The sequence below is a fragment of the Aspergillus candidus genome, assembly GCF_002847045.1.
Source record: "Aspergillus candidus strain CBS 102.13 unplaced genomic scaffold BDW47scaffold_47, whole genome shotgun sequence".
NCBI lineage: Eukaryota > Fungi > Ascomycota > Eurotiomycetes > Eurotiales > Aspergillaceae > Aspergillus > Aspergillus candidus.
In genome coordinates this window covers 17,693-35,325 of record NW_020194052.1, presented here as the reverse complement: position 1 = coordinate 35,325, position 17,633 = coordinate 17,693, and the positions used below count along the sequence as shown (strand labels likewise).

Genomic DNA, 17,633 nt, shown 5'->3' with positions numbered 1-17,633 from the left:
GTTGTTTCCATTCTTGTCTCTCCGTGGACCCGGTTCCTTGAGCCGAGGTGTATCCACTTACCACAGTCGGTTGGCTCACCTGATATAAACCGCGTCACACGGACCAGGTTGGTATTGCGGCTGGTTAGTGTCTTTGTATGATAATGAGGAATTTAGATTGTGTAGAAGTATGATCTATTCACTTATATCTTAGTACAGTAATATCACCATTGTTCTGGGAACCATAGAATTATAAATCCCGGCCCGATGAATAAATAGAAACTTCCCTGGCTGGAGCCTCAGGCCGCCAAGCCCCGTGGTCTGGAACCAACAGAACGGAATCCTTCGCCACGGCGGACTTAACATGTTGCTCGCTCTTCTGTCATGATCTTCCCTCTCTAGCCCGCCTGGTTTTTACTTTTGGTTCTGGTGCTTCCAATCTCTGTTCTTCTCTTGACGATCGCTCTTCTTTGCTTTGATTTTCCACCCTCGACTTTCCTCTCCTCATCTCTGCCCGCCTACCTGCCTACTCGATCTTATCAATCCAGCGGCGTTGCATTTACCCCGCGTCTTCCGTGACCCCCCGTGTCTCACCCCTCCGCCCGGCGCATGACCGACCGTCTGCGAATCCCTGTGCTGAAGATCGCGAGTGTGTGTCTGTGTGTGTCTGTCTGAGATAGTCAGGCCTGATCTTGTTTCAAGCTTGTGGTGTTTGCTGGGTGTCGATCATGGGTAAATCGTAAGTACTCTGCGTTCCAGCCCGGAGAGAAAACCGAGCGGATTTCTTCTCCCTGCGGGATTTGTGTTATCTCTGTTCTTTAGTTCATTCACTATGTTTTGCTTCTATGTTTATGGGCCTCCCTGTGATGCGACCGTCTCTGCGACCGTCTCTGGTCTCTGTTGTTCCCCTGAGAGTTGGTTTCAGGTCTGTAAGGCTTTGGCTAACCGCATATCAATCGCCCAGGCAGTCGAAACTCTCCCCCTCCCAGCTGGATGAGCTCCAACGAGCGACACACTTCGATAAAAAAGAACTACAGCAATGGTACAAAGGTGAGTCAGGGATAGACACGCCCCCCGTCATCCGACGCAAATGCTGACTGCGGCATGGCCCGACAGGATTTCTGAAGGACTGTCCCTCGGGCACCCTGACCAAGGAAGAGTTCCAAAAAATCTACCGACAGTTTTTCCCCTTCGGCGATCCGTCCTCGTTCGCGAATTATGTCTTCCGTGTATTCGACTCCGACAATAGCGGGATGATCGATTTCAAGGAGTTCATCTGTGCCTTGTCGGTCACCTCGCGGGGGAAGATGGAGGATAAGTTGGACTGGGCTTTCCAGCTGTACGATATTGATGGGGACGGCAAGATCACATATGACGAGATGCTTGCGATTGTTGAGGCGATCTACAAGATGGTACTAAAGCCCGCAGACCCTACATGGAGAGATCCGACTAACCGTGCAACAGGTGGGCTCGATGGTGAAACTTCCCGAGGACGAAGATACCCCCGAGAAACGCGTGCGCAAAATCTTTCGCATGATGGATAAAGACGAAAATGGCAGTCTGGACATGGAGGAATTCAAAGAGGGCAGCAAGCGCGACGAGACGATCGTCAGCGCGCTGTCTCTGTACGACGGGCTGGTATAAAGAACGACTGGATCGTTCTATCTACCTCTTTCCCTCCCCGCCGCTCTCTTTCTCTTCCCCTTTCTTCCTCTCCATCTTTCTATCTTCCACCTCCCCCGATCCTTTGAATACGGGCGCGGAGACAACTCCTCCATTTCCATCACTGTTTGTTGCTTCGTTCTAGGATTCCCATAACTGCTCGTTGTATTCACCTGTTTGTTCCGCGCCGCCATCTGTTTGATGATTCTCCGAGGCTGGTGGCGAGCCAGGTCGCCATCTATGTATTTTCAGCTTTTCCCATCTCCTTCTCTTCGTACAACTGTATTGCCTATTCGCGCTAAGTTTTGATTGATTGATTGATTGATGATTGATTGGATCTCTCAAGGAAAGATCGACATGGATGATAGAATATTACACCAGAACGGATCTACGGTGGTCGACCTACAGGCTAGTGTCACTACCGGGTGTCTCGACTCGGTGGTATCCACAGACCTAGTGAGGTTCGACTTCCATAGGAGGCGGATGAAGTATGTACAGATAACTCATTACAGGGACATGTTCACTTTAGGCGGAGTAGAGTAAAGGCACGCTCGTACGCACGAATTCCGAGTTCAAGTACTCGAAAATAGATCATTTGTACATACATGGAGTCAATCTTCGGCATCTCATTTCTTATATCCTTTTCCTTCTTGTATTATGTTGGGGCTGCATCTAGGGGCGGGTCAGCCCTACACCCCACGCGGTTTAGCCTGCCTCGGTATTTGATCCGGGCATGGAGTCCGAAGTACGGAGTACGGAGTACTGCGTGGCTGGAAGTAGATCGATTTAGTTGGTATCAGCATCCTATACCTAGATGCATGCTTATATAGAATAGTATCTAGTAAACAACAATCTAGCCAATCGAGAAAGCTGCGAATAAGCATATGGGAGGCCTTGCGCTAGGACGGTGATCGTCTTATATCCTTCACTTTATGATAAAGGTGCAAGCTTCCGCATGGAACACACTGCGAAATCCAATTTCTCAATTCTTGAGACAGAGGGGATAGCTGTTTAGTGACATCATCATCACCTACGAAGTATTTTCCCGGCATTGCGGGGCATGAAGGCACCGGACTCAGGCAAGCAGTAATCCTTTGACGTGGTTCGAGGAGACCTCCATGGCGATATAACTAGCCATGAAATCAGAATGCCCTTATGAATCTGCCAAGGAGCAACCATTTCTAACAGACTTGCACTGCCTCCTTGGCTATCCTTGGTTGATCCACAAGGTTTCGCGACATCTTGCAGGACAGGCGGACAGGGTCGGGGAATGCCCCATATTGAAAGTGACTGGGTTCCTAATCGTTACTAAAGACGTATTACATGACTGCTGTCTGTCTTTGCTGACAAGTTGAATAAGATAAGATGGTAAGGTCGAGAATCCTTGGTGGGACAGACTTTGGAGGCGTGGATCGTGGCAGAACCTACCATCCGCTCACCGTCTCTTGGTCCAATGGTTGTTGTCACTGCGAGTACCATGACTTGGCCGAGAGAATTGTCTTGAGACCCAGTCAATTGTCGAGTCTGTTTGCGCCGTCGACCGCTGGTGGTAGGATGACAGCGTGTGCAATGAGACCGGCTGAATCTAGGCCTCAGGAAGAGTGCCCGAGCTTGGTGCGAAGGCGGTGGCAGAACAGGTGGCCAGCCCAACCACGGTGAAGAGAGAAGGCGGTCATGATGAAGTCCTGCTCTTCTTCCCCACCTTTCATTCATCCTCTCTTTCTCTTGACCTTCTTCATCCTACTCCTTTCCCCTTGACTTCAACCCTGTTCACCACCAGAAATACCACTTTCAATCAAGTTCATCTCTCCAAAGCCATCATGTCGACTTCGGCTCGCAGACGTCTGATGCGCGATTTCAAGCGGATGCAGACCGACCCTCCCGCGGGCGTTTCGGCTTCCCCAGTAGCAGACAATGTCATGACCTGGTAAGTTGAAGCTTGGAGCTCCATTTACCATGCGTTTATGAGCTTCTCTCCTATAATGCTGGTCGAGGACGGAATGGACGGTTAGGTGGCTGGCCATTTTGTTTGCCTCCTCCATTCGGATCGTCCCGTATCAGTCTTATCATTAACCCGTTGCTGCTCGATTTCACATCCCGGTTGGTCTATACCTGTGCTAATGGGCGTCTGATAGGAATGCCGTCATCATTGGCCCTGCCGATACCCCGTTTGAAGATGGCACATTCCGTCTGGTCATGCATTTCGAAGAACAGTATCCCAACAAACCTCCCGGAGTGAAGTTCATTAGCCAGATGTTCCACCCCAACGTGTATGGCACTGGCGAGCTGTGTCTCGACATTTTGCAAAATCGCTGGAGCCCGACCTACGATGTGGCGGCCATTCTCACGAGCATCCAGAGGTACGCCCTTCTGTTCTTTCCCAATAATCCAACCCTTTCACCATCTATGCTTCGGGTACTAATGTCGAGTGTAGTCTTCTGAATGACCCCAACACGTCATCTCCAGCCAACGTGGAAGCCTCGAATCTGTACAAGGACAACCGCAGGGAATACGTCAAACGCGTGCGGGAGACGGTGGAGAAGAGCTGGGAGGATTGAGATGTCAGGCTGGTTGTGTGGTTTACACTCCTGACCGTTGTTTTTCGCACGTTTATCATGAAGCGCGGCTGTTCCGGGAAGACATTTGATGGCGGGACGGATATGATCGATGGCATACCATAGCTTGGAGTTTCGGCACTGGGATTTTCTACTGTTCTCTTGTTCGGCGTTTCTTCAATCAATATTAGGACCACTCGCATGGATTGCTCCGATCGATGTGCATAATGCAAGGGCTTGTTTTGTTTCCCCCTCTTGTCATGATTGACCCCGCAGTGTGGATGGGGGATTTTGAAACCGACTTGGCGTTTTGGGCCTGGTTGTGCCCTGGTCATTCGATCAGCAATCAACTGCCAATACACAATAGCATGGAAAACAATAAATAATCAATAGTTTTCGACCAGAAGTAGACCAGGACGAGCGAGGGTTTCAGAGCTGGTTTAGTGGCCGCCAAGACAGGCTCTAACGGTTCGTGCCTCCTGCCACTGCCGACTGACCGATAGTAGTCTGAACACCACAATTAACCTCTGTTTCTCTGTCATTTCTTGCTGGGTCTGTTGTTTTCCCAGTGTTCTCCAATTTGAGTGTGGTGTTGATAAGTTTGATTTTATTATTCTTCGTGTCCTGGTTTCTGTTTCCCCTCCATACTCCATTCTTCCCCTCTGTTTTCCCACTCAGTTACCGCCCTGGCACGTGGACCCCTGACCCAAAACACCACATCCCATCGCGACCTCGAAGACTCGATCATCCCCTCCGCTGGAACTGTGTGTCACAACCTGTTCTTTTCCCCCCGGGGTTGCCTTATCGACTCTTTCTTTATTTCCCCTCTTTAGGCCCGCCCATCTCGGGTCAGTGTCGACATGGCGTGAGTATTCCTGACGGACTTCCCCTCCTTCTTGGCTCGGGCTAATGACGGTGCGGTGTGCAGGTCATCTGGCCCTAACACCATCAAGGGTATGTTCCTCGATTCGATCCGGTGAGACGCTCCGAGTCAAGAGCTAATTGCGCCCTCAGTGGTTGCGAGGTTTCGACCCCAGAATAAAATCGAACTGTCCTCGGGAGGCACACCCATCGTCGAGTTCCAGAATGAGCAGTCATGTACAGTCACGGTATGATGCTCATGCAGACGCCCAATTCCCAGTGGAACTAACCCCGAATCCAGTCCAGGGAAGGCAGTGGTGCCTTCACCTTCGACCGTGTGTTTCCCATGGGCACCGAACAAACCGACGTCTTCGATTTCTCCATCCGACCGACCGTCGACGACATCCTGAATGGCTACAACGGGACCGTCTTCGCCTACGGTCAGACCGGTGCCGGTAAATCGTACACGATGATGGGTTCCGACATCGACGACGACATGGGCAAGGGTCTCATCCCGCGAATCGTCGAGCAGATCTTCGCCAGCATCCTCATCAGCCCCAGCAATATCGAATACACCGTCCGCGTCAGCTATATGGAAATCTACATGGAACGGATCCGCGATCTGTTGGTCCCGCACAACGACAACCTGCCCGTCCACGAGGAAAAGTCCCGCGGTGTCTACGTGAAGGGTCTACTCGAGGTCTATGTGTCCAGCGTCCAGGAGGTTTACGAGGTCATGCGACGCGGTGATGCGGCGAGAGCGGTGGCCGCGACCAACATGAACCAGGAGTCGTCCCGGTCCCACTCCATCTTCGTCATCACCGTCACCCAAAAGAATCTGGAGACAGGCTCCGCCAAGAGCGGTCAGCTCTTCTTGGTCGATTTGGCGGGTAGTGAAAAGGTCGGCAAGACCGGTGCCAGCGGTCAGACGCTGGAGGAGGCGAAGAAGATCAACAAGAGTCTGAGCGCCCTGGGCATGGTCATCAATGCCCTCACGGACGGCAAATCCTCGCACGTTCCCTACCGTGACTCCAAACTCACCCGTATTCTCCAAGAAAGTTTGGGAGGTAACTCGCGGACCACCCTGATCATCAACTGCTCGCCCAGCAGCTACAACGATGCGGAGACCGTCTCGACGCTGCGCTTCGGTGTGCGCGCCAAGGCCATCAAGAACAAGGCGAAGGTCAACGCCGAGCTGAGTCCGGCGGAATTGAAGATGCTGCTCCGCAAGGCGCAGACCCAGGCCACCAGTTTCGAAACCTACATTTCTGCATTGGAGTCCGAAGTCACCGTGTGGCGCAAGGGCGAAAACGTCCCCAAGGAACGATGGACCCCCGCGCGCGGGTTGGACTTGGTGGGTGTGGCCAAGGCCGAGGCCCGTCCGCCGCGACCCAGCACCCCGTCCCGACTGCAGGACACGCCGCGATCCGAAACCCCGCGCCCAGACTCGCGCATCGGCGACCGCTCCAGCACGCCCAGCCTGGTGCTCGAGAAGGACGAGCGGGAGGAGTTCCTCCGGCGCGAGAACGAACTGCAGGATCAGATTGCCGAGAAAGAATCGCACATTGCCAACGTGGAACGGGGGCTGCTCGACGCCCGGGAGGAGCTTCGCTCGATGAAGGAGAACTCGGCGCGCTCGGGCAAGGACAATGACAAGCTCAACACGGAGATCAACGAGCTGCGGATGCACCTGGAGAAGGTGACCTACGAGAGCAAGGAGGCCTCCATCACCATGGACAGCCTCCGGGAAGCCAATGGCGAACTGACGACGGAGCTCGACGACGTGAAGCAGCAGCTGCTCGATGTGCGGATGAAGGCCAAGGAGACGACCGCCGCGCTCGACGAGAAGGAGAAGAAGAAGGCCGAGAAGATGGCCAAGATGATGGCCGGGTTTGACCTGGGCGGCGACATCTTCTCCGACAACGAACGGAAGCTCCAGGACCTCATTCAGCGCGTCGATGCGCTCCACAGTGTCAGCGAAGCCGGCGAAACGATCGCCCCCGATGACATCGTGGAACTGCGGGCGAGCCTGCTGGAGACCAAGGGGTTCATCCGGCAGGCCGAGCTCACCATGAACGACCGCGGGGAACTGAGCGAGCTGCAGGACAGCCGGCGGGCGGATCTCGAGCAGAAGCTAGACGATCTCAAGCGCGAGTACGAGCAGCTGCTGGAGCGGACCCTGGGCGAGGAGGACACGGGCGAGATCCGGGACCGCCTGGAGAAGGTGTACATCACGCGCAAGGAGGCCGAGATGCAGGCGGTGACGGAGCTCCGCGAGGAGATTGGCCGTAAGGACGAGGAGCTGCAGAAGCTGCGGCAGTCCCTGGCCGATTCGCAGTCGCGCGTGTCGACCAACGGGGCGGCGGGCAAGAACCTGCAGCAGCAGATCTCCGAGTTCGACGCCATGAAGAAGTCCCTGATGCGGGACCTTCAGAACCGCTGCGAGCGCGTGGTCGAGCTGGAGATCTCGCTGGACGACGCCCGGGAGCAGTACAACAACGTGCTGCGGTCGTCGAACAACCGCGCCCAGCAGAAGAAGATGGCCTTCCTCGAGCGAAACCTCGAGCAACTGACCCACGTACAGCGGCAGCTGGTCGAGCAGAACAGCAGTTTGAAAAAAGAGGTTGCGATCGCTGAGCGGAAGCTCATTGCCCGCAATGAGCGTATTGCTAGCTTGGAAGGCCTGCTCCAGGAGAGCCAGGAGAAACTCACCCAAGCGAACCACCGGTAAGCCCCCCCCCCCCCCCCCTTCTTTAGTACCGGAAGTAGAGGACATGCTAACAGTCACAACAGTTTTGAAGCCCAACTCACCGCGGTCAAGGAGAGACTGGAGGCTGCAAAACAAGGCTCCACCAGGGGTCTTCCAACTATGGATAGCGGCGGCGGTTTCAGTTTTGGCGGCTCGCGAATTGCGAAGCCGCTTCGGGGAGGCGGCGGAGGATCCGAGAGCAGTGCTCCGGTTGCTGGAGTCCAGTCGCAGGAGACGGGCAAACGCACGAGCTGGTTTTTCGATCGACGATGATCCACGATTTCTCTTCTGTTGTCTTTTCTATCCATTCTCCGAAAATACTTGATCACTCTTCCTGTCTATCTGTTTTTTCTTCTTGATGACTGTTTTCTTGTCTCCCTTTTCCCCCTTTTGTTCCATTTTCCTTCACTGGTATATTAGATCGAGTGCCCGCCGATATCATATCGAGGCGCCAATGGCTCTCACCGATACCCATGTACATGATGATAGACCCGGGGATGAGTAGCTGGAAGGTTAACGCTAGATACGTTATGCAATACAGGAGACACGATTCACATGCTACTGGATCTGATAGGCCGTCAGTACTACAGTATACTCCCTGACATCTAGGCTTGGGGCTGGACACCTAGGGTCTATTGAGGGTCGCCCCTACAACCCCGGGCGGTTAGGGATGGTTTAGGGATGGTTCAGGGACCAGCTGCCCCGGGACTTTCTGTCTAAAAGGGTACAGATCACGTGATCATATTCAGGAACGGCATACTAGGATACGGAATGCACTTAACCCAAAGGAGTATCCAGCTTCAAGCTTCAGTCCGGCATCCTGGCATCCAATCCATAAGAGTACATACCCATTGTTTGTTCCCCTTGTCATGACAAACAGAGCGGCGCCACAATAAGCCTACTGCACAATGCCGAATCCCGCAGCAGTGGAACTGCAGCTCTCCCCTTCCTGCTACAACTGCCTATCATGGTCCGCAGACGGCGAACTGGCCATGGCAGCCGGCGAATACGTGCAAATCCTAGTAAGCGCACGCAACCACAACCAACCAAGACCACCCTACTCACATTCACACAGACACCCCGACTCCCAACCCAAGGAGGCAAAGAAAACTCAAGCCTCCCAGGCAAAGCCAACACCTGGCACGTCACGCGCATCCGCGTCAATCTCTTCGCCAACAAAGAATGGCCAACCATCTTCCCGCAGAAAAACGAGCACTTCTCCATCGGGCCCGAGCAGTCCCTCAGCACAGTCGTCGGGCTATCATGGTCACCGCCGGGACTGGCTCGGTACCGGCGGTGTGCGCTAGCCGTGCTAACGTCCAATTTACTGCTCTCGCTGTACGAGCCGGGAGCCAAGGGGAAGTGGAAGCGCGTTGCGATCATTAACGCCGCGCTGAAGCCGCATTTCCAGTCTTTTGTCAAAGATGGGGGTCTTTGTTTGCGGAAGACGTATATTCGCTCGTTTGCGTGGGCTCCGCCGTTGAAGGTGTCTGGGGGTGCGGAGGGAGCTGCGTATTCTGTCCCGGGGGCTGAGGCGCGATGGGGGGTTCAGGTCTTGGCGGTTACTAATGATGATAATGACTTGATTTATTTGCAGGTACGGCGGTCGAAGGGGGAGGGCGGAGGGGAGGATGGGTATTCTGTTAAGATGTTGGGTCTTAGCTCGCTGCATGATGCGGAGGCGAGTGGCGGGTTGGTACAGGGTGGTTCGCTTTTCTCTGCTGCTCTTAGAGCGCGGGTTAGAGCATTGCATACGGCCTTTGGGCCGTGGGTTTATAGGCCTTTGGATGGGGGGGATGGTGAGGGTGGTGTTTGCTCTGCTACTGCGAATATAGCGGTGCTGTACGGCTCGAAAGTGAAGATACTTAAGCTGGATGTGACGTTAGCGGGGGATGAGACATCTGACCCAGAGTGGGGATACAGCTCGTCGGCTGTCTCGACTGAGAATGCCCTTCTGTACGGTGAACAGGACAATGCTTGCCAGTACACTGGGCCTTTACGGTGGATACACTCGGTAAGTGGGATGCTGTTTCCGCTAACATTGTCTAACGCTCTATAGAATGGATCTGAACATATGCACCTTGCTGTGGGTGCCATGGCGAAAGTTATAACTCTTTCATTCCCGTGGGAAGCATATGCAGGAACCGCGACATCTGGCGATGTACAGGTCCGGGAGTGGCCGCTCGCCGATGAAGGAACAGGAGAGCACAGCGAGTCAAGAAGCTGGGAGCCTATCAGCGGTAAGTCCCCCGGTTCATCCTTGGACTTCACTAAGTATACACAGGCATGATCACCACCTTTGACGAATCCACCCACCTGTCTACCCTGCACATTGGGACAGTGGGAGGATTATCCGCCATGGCCGAGTTTAGAGACACCCCCGACGAAGGACCATTACATTCCCCACTCTGGAAAAACCAGCTAGACGACGTCCGAGAGCGATTCGACCTCGATTGTGACCTGGGCGGCTTAGCCATTGCCAGGGTCTGGGGCCTCGCCTCTCACCGCGGACTCGCCGCGGCAGCGATCACCCTGCATCCCGGAGACATGGTGGACTACCGCACGACGTCGGGGGAGCGTACATCGATCGTGTTCTCCCCAGCCAGTCTGCAGCCACCCAACAACGAGCTATCGATCAGCGGGCAGTCTCCAATCGACCTATCGCCTGGATTCCTACAGACAAAGCGAGAGACTGTATTGGGATACATACTCTTCTCCTACGACAAAGACACCAATACCTTCCCTTGGAGTCAAAGCCTCCTCTACGCAGCAGCATGCTGCACAGCCGTGGGATCCCGAAACCAAGACCTCCTCTCGCAAGCCAAGCACACCCTGGAATGGCTAGCCGCCGCAGCAGAGGTCGACCTAACCGAGGAAATATCGACATGCTCTACCCCCGGAGGGAAGATCAAAGCAAGGTCCACAGAGCAGCTCGACGAGTCGGAAAATACCATGTTCGAAGTATGCACTATATGCGATGCAGGCATTGGGTGGCATTCGCCGCAGGAAGCACAGTGCGCTAGTGGGCATCTTTTCGGTATGCAGTCTTTGCCACGGGGATATATCATATTACATGCTAACCTATTTGACCTGATAGTCCGGTGTGGCCTCACCTTCATGGCCATCCAAGAGCCAGGGTTATCGAAGTTCTGTTCCCTGTGCGGAGCAGAATATCTCAGCGAAGACATGCTCGACGAGGGGAGCGATTTCGCAGATGAGTGCCGGAGGCTGGCGACTGTGTTTGACACGTGCGTTTACTGTCAGGGGAAGTTTCTCGCTTAGGGCTATCTTTCTTTCTTTTATTATTTTCAGTTACAGAGGGATAGACACGCGTTATGCTGGGTGCAACCCCAGCAGCTTCCCGGCTACGGGGTTCCACTCGTCGTCCCAGCGACGGTTACTCTCTTCGAGCGCACCAGTGCGCAAGGTCTCCAGCTTCGACGGGTCCCCGAACAGCTCGACGAGTTGTTCGACCAGCTGCTCAGAGCTACCGAATCCCTTCCCGTTCAGACCCTCCGTCACGAGCTCAGGCCACGCCTCGAAGCGGTTCCAGCCCACGACGGGCAAACCAGCGCCGAACATATCGACTACTTTCATGGGCAGGTCGACGCCGCTGCTACTAGTGTGCAGACTGACGCCCAGCGACGCGGACGCTAGGAGTTGTGCATAGTCGGGTGTGCTCAGCCATGCAGTGCGGATAGTGACGTTCTCGAGCTTTCCTGCTTTCTCGAGTTCCGCGATCTGGTTCACGTACATTTCCTTCTGTGGGCCTTTGCCTGTTATGATCGCCAGTACGGGCGGTAACCCCGGGTTGGCGGTTCTTGACAGCTCTGAATAGCGGCAGAGGGCGTCGATGAGAAGGGAGAAGTCTTCGTCTGCGGTCCAGGAGGTCGAGCTGACGAGTACTCGAATCTGTCCGGAGAGTATGAGCGGCCGCACCGATTGTGCTTCCGGGAGTGCGGCGAGGAAATCCCGTCGGGCGTTCACATCCTCGATGGGTCGGAGATGGCTAGCAGGTCGATCATGCAGAGGGAGGACAGGAGCCTGGAGACGGAAATCCTTCCTCAAAACGGACGCCATGGCGGATGTGACACACAGATGCGCCGTCGCAGACCTGCAGAATCTCCGCTCATACCATTTCGAAAAGCGCACGAGCGGATGTCCATCTCCGAGTTTCAGCGCCAGGATCGTGTATCCGAAATTATGCCAGTCGATGACCAGGAACGTCTGGCGCAGGAAGCACACCGCAGACGCGATGGCCAGGGAGGGGATGGACGGGGGGTTCTGAACGAGGAGCCACTTGGCGGGTTTGGTGCGGTATGCCAATGCCGTCCACAGACAAGCGACTTGGAAGAGAACCTTCAACGGGGCGAAGAGCAGGAAGAGAAGCTTGTTGCTGGTTTGTAGGTAGGCGGGGTGCGGGGGGAGGGCGACGATGGCGATTCGGGGGTGGGATGAGATGTCGGGGTGGAGTTCGGATTCTATAATAAACCATCAGATCAGCTCTATGATTCAATGTCATCTTCTTAAGACTGGAACTCACCGTGATATCCGATTATGTCGACTTGACCCCCTCCGCGGGCGATGCTGAGCGCGTGGTACTGCATGCGCGGACTGCGACCGATGTCGCCCAGGACGAGGATCTGGGCGGTTGTTCTTGGTTCATCTTTCGTGGTAGACTCATCTTTCGCGGTCGACCGATCGGCGCCATATTGCGATGGGAGCAAGCAGATGAAGAGGGTTATGGCGGTGGAGATGTAGAACGCGATGCTGATGATGGTTTCGATCATGGTGAGATTTCGTTAAAGGAATAGTCTGGAATAGAGGAAATGCTTCAGAGCCATATCATGACAAGTACCCGCCCATACTCAGACCAATGAACCGTAGACGCCGCAATGGACTGCACTGGAGAGTGTGAAGCTGTTGGCGATGTGAAGCCATCCGTAATGACGGAGAAACATGGACCGAGGCAGACTGATACCTCCGTTCTCAGGCAGCGACAGTGGGCCATCACGTGCGTTATCAGCCCCCTCAGGATCGACAAGTCCGGGGCTATCTCAAGCCTATCTCAAGTCCTCCTCAACCCCGTTCATCACCCTCGACGCGCAAGGTCCCCTCGCTCGAATCGCCGTGTTCGCGCTATGCTGTGTGGTTTGTTTCAATCGCCCGGTCGCTTGTCTGTTGGCTATTAATCCCAACCTCCTGCTCAACCTGTCGCGTCCTATCGTCCCTCCTAGATCCACTCAACAACTCGTCGAACATCACCAAGCGGAGAATATGTCAACGGGGCCTACCGTGTCCGCGTCGGATACGCACGCCCCTGCTTTTCCCAGCCAGAGTCTTGGACACAGTCGTGGTCGTGGCCATGGTCATTCGCGGTCGAGTCGCTCGCACACCCCTATCTCCCACACGGTTACTGCCTCGGATGTCTCTCAACAGCCATTGACGGGCATTGGTATCGTCAATGGTCATATCCCGGATGCCAATGGCCACGGACATCATCATAATCACTCCCATTCGCATTCGCACGCCCATTCGCATTCACATGGCCATTCACACTCCCACCCCCACTCCCACTCCATCCACGACGGGCATGGGTCGCACGCCCATGGGAATAGCCTGGGTGGCTACGGGGTGAAACCCGTCGCGAATGTAACGGGGATATTTGAGGAGGCCACCATTGCGGCAGAGTCTCAGGAGCCAAAAAGGTAGGTGATTTCACTGGGTGAATGAGCAATACTAACGTGTCCAGCCGAGAAATCCTCGCCGGTATCCTCCTAGCCCTCCCGTGGATCGTCCTGTCCTGGTACCATGGCCACTATGCGCAGTGGCAGATGTCCAAGGCTACTCCTGACGACCCCGTCGCTCCAGTCATCGGCAGCGGAAACATGATCGGCACCACAGGGAAAGCGTCCATGCTGACAGCCGTGACGATGGTTATGCTGGGATGTGGCCAGCTGGCGCTGCGGGGGGGTAACACGGGAGCATTGAAGTTGGGCGCTGCGACGGGTGGTGCTGCGGTCAAGCAGTTGTGCTCGATTGCGCTTCCGGTTTATGCCGCGTTGCAGGTGGGCAGCTTCCTTGTCGCGATGGTTCTACCGCTTGCGCTCGCCTCGGGGATGCCGACCATTCCAACCTCCGGCAGTGCCCACGGGCGGCTGAGCCAGAAGAAGTTCACTGCCGTGTTCATTCTGGGTGCGGTTACGTTGTGCTTTACTGGATTTAACACGACCTGGAACCGGAACCCGGTTCTGGGTTACGTGTGTCTGCTGCTCTCGGTGTTTGCCATCCATCCGCCTTTTCTCGGGCAAGTGCTGGGATCTGACAATAAGCTTGCACCTAATGCGGTCGCCCACCCTGTCGCCACGGTCGTGCTCGGCGTCGTGCTTGCAGTCGGTACGGCTGTCTTTTCCACGGCCCTGTCCTTCGGGGCTGTGGATTTGGGGTACCTCTTGGCCGCGGCGGGTTCCATGGCGGTGTGCTTCACATATCTCGCACCCGTAGATATGCACTCGCCGCGGAAACTCGGCCTCGTTGTCGCAACCGGAAGTGCTGCTCTGTTGTGCTCCCCGCCGCCGCAGAGCGAGGTGTACTTAATCTATATTTCGCGGGCCATCCTCAGTGCAGCGGCTGTCTTTGCGGCTATGCTAGACAACCGGACCGCACATCACGCCCACACCCACGATCACTCACCTGCGCAGGCCTCTCGATGGACGAAGTTCATCCTCCGCCACAGCGAGCCGTACCCGCTGCTCTACAGCATCCTCAAGGAGAGCGATTCGCGCCGCATCTTCTACTTTATGGCGTATGTATGCTCCGCCCCGTATGCCGGCACTGGCTAATTGAGCAGTCTCAACTTTTCCTTCATGCTGGTGCAACTCTGCTACGGGTTTTTGACCGGGTCGCTTGGGCTGCTGAGTGACAGCATTCACATGTTCTTCGACTGTCTTGCGCTGGTCGTGGGTCTCTGTGCGGCCGTCATGAGCAAGTGGCCGCCGAATGCGCGGTTCCCGTACGGATACGGCAAGGTCGACACGCTGTCGGGGTTTGCCAATGGTGTTTTCCTCATGTACGTACCGTCCCTGCATTATCCCTGGCTTTACTGACTGGCTCGCAGGATCATCAGCATCGAAATCATCTACGAGGCCGTGGAGCGACTATCTACAGGCAGCCACATGCACCGAATCGGCGAGCTCCTAGCGGTCAGTTCAGCAGGCCTGCTAGTCAACCTAGTCGGCATCATGGCATTTGACCACGGGCACGCGCATCACGGACACGACCACGGCCACTCACATGGCAACGAGAACATGCACGGCATCTTCCTCCACATCCTAGCAGACACGCTAGGCTCAGTAGCGGTGGTCATCTCAACGCTGCTGGTGCATTACTCCGGCTGGGCGGGATACGATCCCCTCGCGTCGTGTCTGATCGCGATCTTGATCTTCGCGTCGGCAGTGCCGCTTGTCAGCAGCACGGCCAAGAGGTTACTTCTGACGCTGCCGGCGGACGTGGAGTATACCGTGCGCGAGACGTTAGCAGGGGTTAGCACCCTTCGGGGAGTGGCGGGGTATACGGTGCCGAAGTTTTGGCTAGACGATACGGCAGCGACGTCGGATGATGGGCATGGACATGGGCATGGACATGGGCATGGACATGGGCATGGACATAGTCATGGGCACGGGCATTGCCACGATCATCAGGATCACGACCACCACCATCATGACCACCATGACCACCATCATGACCATCACGACCATGACCACGACCACAACCACAGCCAAAACGTGCTAGGCGTCATCCACGTGATCGCCTCCCGCAGCGCCGAGCTCGAAGATGTGCGACAGCGGACAGTCGACTACCTCCGCGCCAAAGGAATGGACACGCTGGTACAGGTTGAACGCGAGGGGGATGCACGATGTTGGTGTGGTGGGGGGAATAAGGGGTCTCTGCTGTAGATGGCTGTACTGTAACTAGCATAAGATATTGGATGTAACTATATAAAATATATTGTATAGGATATTGGATATAGGACGTGAGACTTATAGTTATAGGACCAGAGGAAGGTTGTATTGTATGGGCACGTGGCGGAGACCCACGTGGGTATCCCGATATCATATCAACGCGCAGAATGATAGAGTGAAATCAACAGATCAAGACGTCTTCAATCACCTCCTGTCATGTCATATCCAATATACAACCTACAAAGCACCAACCTATACACACCATCTCTATTCTCTTCTCCAATCGCCAAGATAACCAACTCAATCTTACAAATCATCCCCACATAAAACCCAACAATCAACCATCGAAACAAGAATAAAGCCGAGACCCGAGCGGGGCGTTCATAAAAAACCCAGCAAAATACGAAAACGAGGACCAATCACATATATTAGCGAGGCTGTTTTATACCTGTTGGTCTGGATAAAGTGGGTCCATCAGGAGGAAACTGATAGACTAAGGCAGTCAGAGCGGAGGCACTAAATTATTACGATCGTGGGTGATTATCTTGGTGCTGGGTATATTATGTGATGGATCTCGCTGCCTTCTTGGAGTTGCGATTGTTGAGGGATTGTTTTCATTCTTTTTCTGTCTTTTTCTTCTGTACAGCTCGGTTTGGGTGGTCTCTTTCTTTCTTTCTTTTTATACTAATATATCTACACCGCTACATAATACACGACATCAGGGCAAGGCAGCAGCCTTATCTCACCCTCCCCACGCTCTTTCCTCACCACTCAGCCCCATTACACATTAAAAACCGGAGAAAACACAATGAGCTTCGCAACCTGCACCGAAGTCACCCCCCTCTGCCCCGTCGAAGCCACCACCTACGGCTACTACCCGAACTACGGCGGCAACATCTTCTTCGCGGTCTTCTTCGGCGTCTGCGGGTTGACCCAGCTCGGCATAAACATCTACTTCCAAGCATGGACGCTCGCAGTCGCCCTCGTGGGAGGATCCCTCCTCGAAATGGCGGGCTACATCGGACGCGTCCTCATGCACGACAACCCGTGGCACTCTGGCGCGTTCAAGCTGCAGATTGTGACTCTTATTCTCGGGCCGACGTTCGTGGCGGCTGCCGTGTATCTCACGCTGAAGCATATCATGCTGGCATTAGGGCCGCACCACGCGCGGCTGCGGCCGCAGCTGTTCACGTGGGTGTTTATCGGGTGTGATATCGGGTCTCTAGTCCTGCAAGCTGCAGGCGGTGGTGTCGCTGCCGGAGCAGGGAACACCGACCAGGAGTTGTTGAAAATCGGAGACGATATCATCATCGCGGGTATAGCGTTCCAGGTTGCTACGATGGGGGTGTGCGGGGTGTTGGGGGTGGAATTCTTTATCAAGGTGTGGAGGAGTAAGAAGGTGGATGATGAGGCGGGGGGGTATAAGGTTCGCTGGATGGGGTTGGTTATTGCGGCGGAGGTGTTTGCCTATTTCACGGTGTTGATTCGGTGTATTTATCGGTTTGTTCCTCCTTTCTCTTGGTCCCTTCTGGTGGGGGTGATGTGGGTGATTGATCGACTGACTGATGTGTGTATAGACTCCCTGAAATGGCCGGCGGATGGGGAAACCCGCTCATGCAAAAGGAGAATGAGTTTCTGGTGCTGGATGGGATGTATGTCTTCCTCTTTCTCTTCATCTCTTACCTCGGTGTGAATGCATACTAATGAATGGCAGGATGATTGCTCTGGCTGTGGGATCCCTGACACTCGTTCACCCCGGGTTCTTCCTCGCGACGCTGCAGAAGGGAAAGAAGAGTATGATCGTTCCGTGAGCAGATATAGTTGGCTTGATATAGATGTATATAATATAGCTGTAGATATCGATTC

The 17,633-nt window shown here is 54.6% G+C and overlaps 8 protein-coding genes across 8 annotated transcripts; 7 read left to right on the top strand and 1 right to left on the bottom strand.

The window, feature by feature from the left end:
- The first annotated feature begins 276 nt into the window (after nt 1-276).
- BDW47DRAFT_110461 (EF-hand domain-containing protein) lies at nt 277-2,219 on the top strand. The gene is made up of 4 exons (XM_024813736.1): nt 277-718; nt 944-1,029; nt 1,096-1,391; nt 1,444-2,219. Exons 1-4 carry the CDS (start codon nt 708-710, stop codon nt 1,621-1,623), a joined length of 573 nt encoding a protein of 190 aa, XP_024669380.1. The 5' UTR covers nt 277-707; the 3' UTR covers nt 1,624-2,219.
- A 292-nt stretch (nt 2,220-2,511) lies between these two features.
- Nucleotides 2,512-3,309, top strand: BDW47DRAFT_110459 (uncharacterized protein). The gene has a single exon (XM_024813735.1). It carries the CDS (start codon nt 3,007-3,009, stop codon nt 3,298-3,300), a length of 294 nt encoding a protein of 97 aa, XP_024669379.1. The 5' UTR covers nt 2,512-3,006; the 3' UTR covers nt 3,301-3,309.
- Nucleotides 3,310-3,359: 50 nt separating this feature from the next.
- On the top strand, nt 3,360-4,571 carry ubc2 (E2 ubiquitin-conjugating protein RAD6). The gene is made up of 3 exons (XM_024813734.1): nt 3,360-3,568; nt 3,777-4,001; nt 4,076-4,571. Exons 1-3 carry the CDS (start codon nt 3,462-3,464, stop codon nt 4,197-4,199), a joined length of 456 nt encoding a protein of 151 aa, XP_024669378.1. The 5' UTR covers nt 3,360-3,461; the 3' UTR covers nt 4,200-4,571.
- Nucleotides 4,572-4,733: 162 nt separating this feature from the next.
- BDW47DRAFT_62854 (putative kinesin family protein (KinA)) lies at nt 4,734-8,350 on the top strand. The gene is made up of 5 exons (XM_024819473.1): nt 4,734-5,061; nt 5,125-5,150; nt 5,211-5,305; nt 5,359-7,784; nt 7,851-8,350. The coding sequence occupies exons 1-5, from the start codon at nt 5,057-5,059 to the stop codon at nt 8,077-8,079; spliced, it is 2,781 nt and encodes a 926-aa protein (XP_024669377.1). The 5' UTR covers nt 4,734-5,056; the 3' UTR covers nt 8,080-8,350.
- A 276-nt stretch (nt 8,351-8,626) lies between these two features.
- BDW47DRAFT_133482 (uncharacterized protein) lies at nt 8,627-11,114 on the top strand. The gene is made up of 5 exons (XM_024817844.1): nt 8,627-8,828; nt 8,882-9,820; nt 9,866-10,046; nt 10,091-10,843; nt 10,904-11,114. The coding sequence occupies exons 1-5, from the start codon at nt 8,715-8,717 to the stop codon at nt 11,086-11,088; spliced, it is 2,172 nt and encodes a 723-aa protein (XP_024669376.1). The 5' UTR covers nt 8,627-8,714; the 3' UTR covers nt 11,089-11,114.
- Nucleotides 11,114-12,755, bottom strand: BDW47DRAFT_62851 (chitobiosyldiphosphodolichol beta-1,4 mannosyltransferase). Its single transcript, XM_024819472.1, has 2 exons — nt 12,350-12,755; nt 11,114-12,287 (listed from the first exon to the last, which is right to left on the bottom strand). The coding sequence occupies exons 1-2, from the start codon at nt 12,594-12,596 to the stop codon at nt 11,140-11,142; spliced, it is 1,395 nt and encodes a 464-aa protein (XP_024669375.1). The 5' UTR covers nt 12,597-12,755; the 3' UTR covers nt 11,114-11,139.
- A 128-nt stretch (nt 12,756-12,883) lies between these two features.
- Nucleotides 12,884-15,766, top strand: BDW47DRAFT_110452 (metal cation transporter MSC2). Its single transcript, XM_024813733.1, has 4 exons — nt 12,884-13,514; nt 13,559-14,611; nt 14,657-14,875; nt 14,924-15,766. The coding sequence occupies exons 1-4, from the start codon at nt 13,084-13,086 to the stop codon at nt 15,759-15,761; spliced, it is 2,541 nt and encodes an 846-aa protein (XP_024669374.1). The 5' UTR covers nt 12,884-13,083; the 3' UTR covers nt 15,762-15,766.
- Nucleotides 15,767-16,575: 809 nt separating this feature from the next.
- Nucleotides 16,576-17,578, top strand: BDW47DRAFT_128160 (RTA1 domain-containing protein; the record flags this gene model as incomplete). The annotated part of the gene is made up of 3 exons (XM_024816807.1): nt 16,576-17,267; nt 17,345-17,419; nt 17,482-17,578. 3 exons carry the CDS (start codon nt 16,576-16,578, stop codon nt 17,576-17,578), a joined length of 864 nt encoding a protein of 287 aa, XP_024669373.1.
- Nucleotides 17,579-17,633: the final 55 nt, after the last annotated feature.

What these genes read in the sequence shown, in the direction of transcription:
- BDW47DRAFT_110461 (XM_024813736.1), top strand. An exon ending in ACTACAGCAATGGTACAAAG is followed by an intron (nt 1,030 to 1,095) that starts GTGAGTCAGGGA and finishes ATGGCCCGACAG; the next exon opens with GATTTCTGAAGGACTGTCCC. An exon ending in TTGAGGCGATCTACAAGATG is followed by an intron (nt 1,392 to 1,443) that starts GTACTAAAGCCC and finishes ACCGTGCAACAG; the next exon opens with GTGGGCTCGATGGTGAAACT.
- BDW47DRAFT_110459 (XM_024813735.1), top strand. Translation starts at nt 3,007, where the DNA reads ATGGTAAGGTCGAGAATCCTTGGTGGGACAGACTTTGGAGGCGTGGAT.
- ubc2 (XM_024813734.1), top strand. Translation starts at nt 3,462, where the DNA reads ATGTCGACTTCGGCTCGCAGACGTCTGATGCGCGATTTCAAGCGGATG. An exon ending in GCAGACAATGTCATGACCTG is followed by an intron (nt 3,569 to 3,776) that starts GTAAGTTGAAGC and finishes GGCGTCTGATAG; the next exon opens with GAATGCCGTCATCATTGGCC. An exon ending in ATTCTCACGAGCATCCAGAG is followed by an intron (nt 4,002 to 4,075) that starts GTACGCCCTTCT and finishes TGTCGAGTGTAG; the next exon opens with TCTTCTGAATGACCCCAACA.
- BDW47DRAFT_62854 (XM_024819473.1), top strand. An exon ending in TGGCCCTAACACCATCAAGG is followed by an intron (nt 5,151 to 5,210) that starts GTATGTTCCTCG and finishes TTGCGCCCTCAG; the next exon opens with TGGTTGCGAGGTTTCGACCC. An exon ending in CTCACCCAAGCGAACCACCG is followed by an intron (nt 7,785 to 7,850) that starts GTAAGCCCCCCC and finishes CAGTCACAACAG; the next exon opens with TTTTGAAGCCCAACTCACCG.
- BDW47DRAFT_133482 (XM_024817844.1), top strand. Translation starts at nt 8,715, where the DNA reads ATGCCGAATCCCGCAGCAGTGGAACTGCAGCTCTCCCCTTCCTGCTAC. An exon ending in CTTTACGGTGGATACACTCG is followed by an intron (nt 9,821 to 9,865) that starts GTAAGTGGGATG and finishes AACGCTCTATAG; the next exon opens with AATGGATCTGAACATATGCA. An exon ending in CGCTAGTGGGCATCTTTTCG is followed by an intron (nt 10,844 to 10,903) that starts GTATGCAGTCTT and finishes TTGACCTGATAG; the next exon opens with TCCGGTGTGGCCTCACCTTC.
- BDW47DRAFT_62851 (XM_024819472.1), bottom strand. Translation starts at nt 12,596, where the DNA reads ATGATCGAAACCATCATCAGCATCGCGTTCTACATCTCCACCGCCATA. An exon ending in CGACATAATCGGATATCACG is followed by an intron (nt 12,288 to 12,349) that starts GTGAGTTCCAGT and finishes GGTTTATTATAG; the next exon opens with AATCCGAACTCCACCCCGAC.
- BDW47DRAFT_110452 (XM_024813733.1), top strand. Translation starts at nt 13,084, where the DNA reads ATGTCAACGGGGCCTACCGTGTCCGCGTCGGATACGCACGCCCCTGCT. An exon ending in CGCATCTTCTACTTTATGGC is followed by an intron (nt 14,612 to 14,656) that starts GTATGTATGCTC and finishes CTAATTGAGCAG; the next exon opens with TCTCAACTTTTCCTTCATGC. An exon ending in GCCAATGGTGTTTTCCTCAT is followed by an intron (nt 14,876 to 14,923) that starts GTACGTACCGTC and finishes ACTGGCTCGCAG; the next exon opens with GATCATCAGCATCGAAATCA.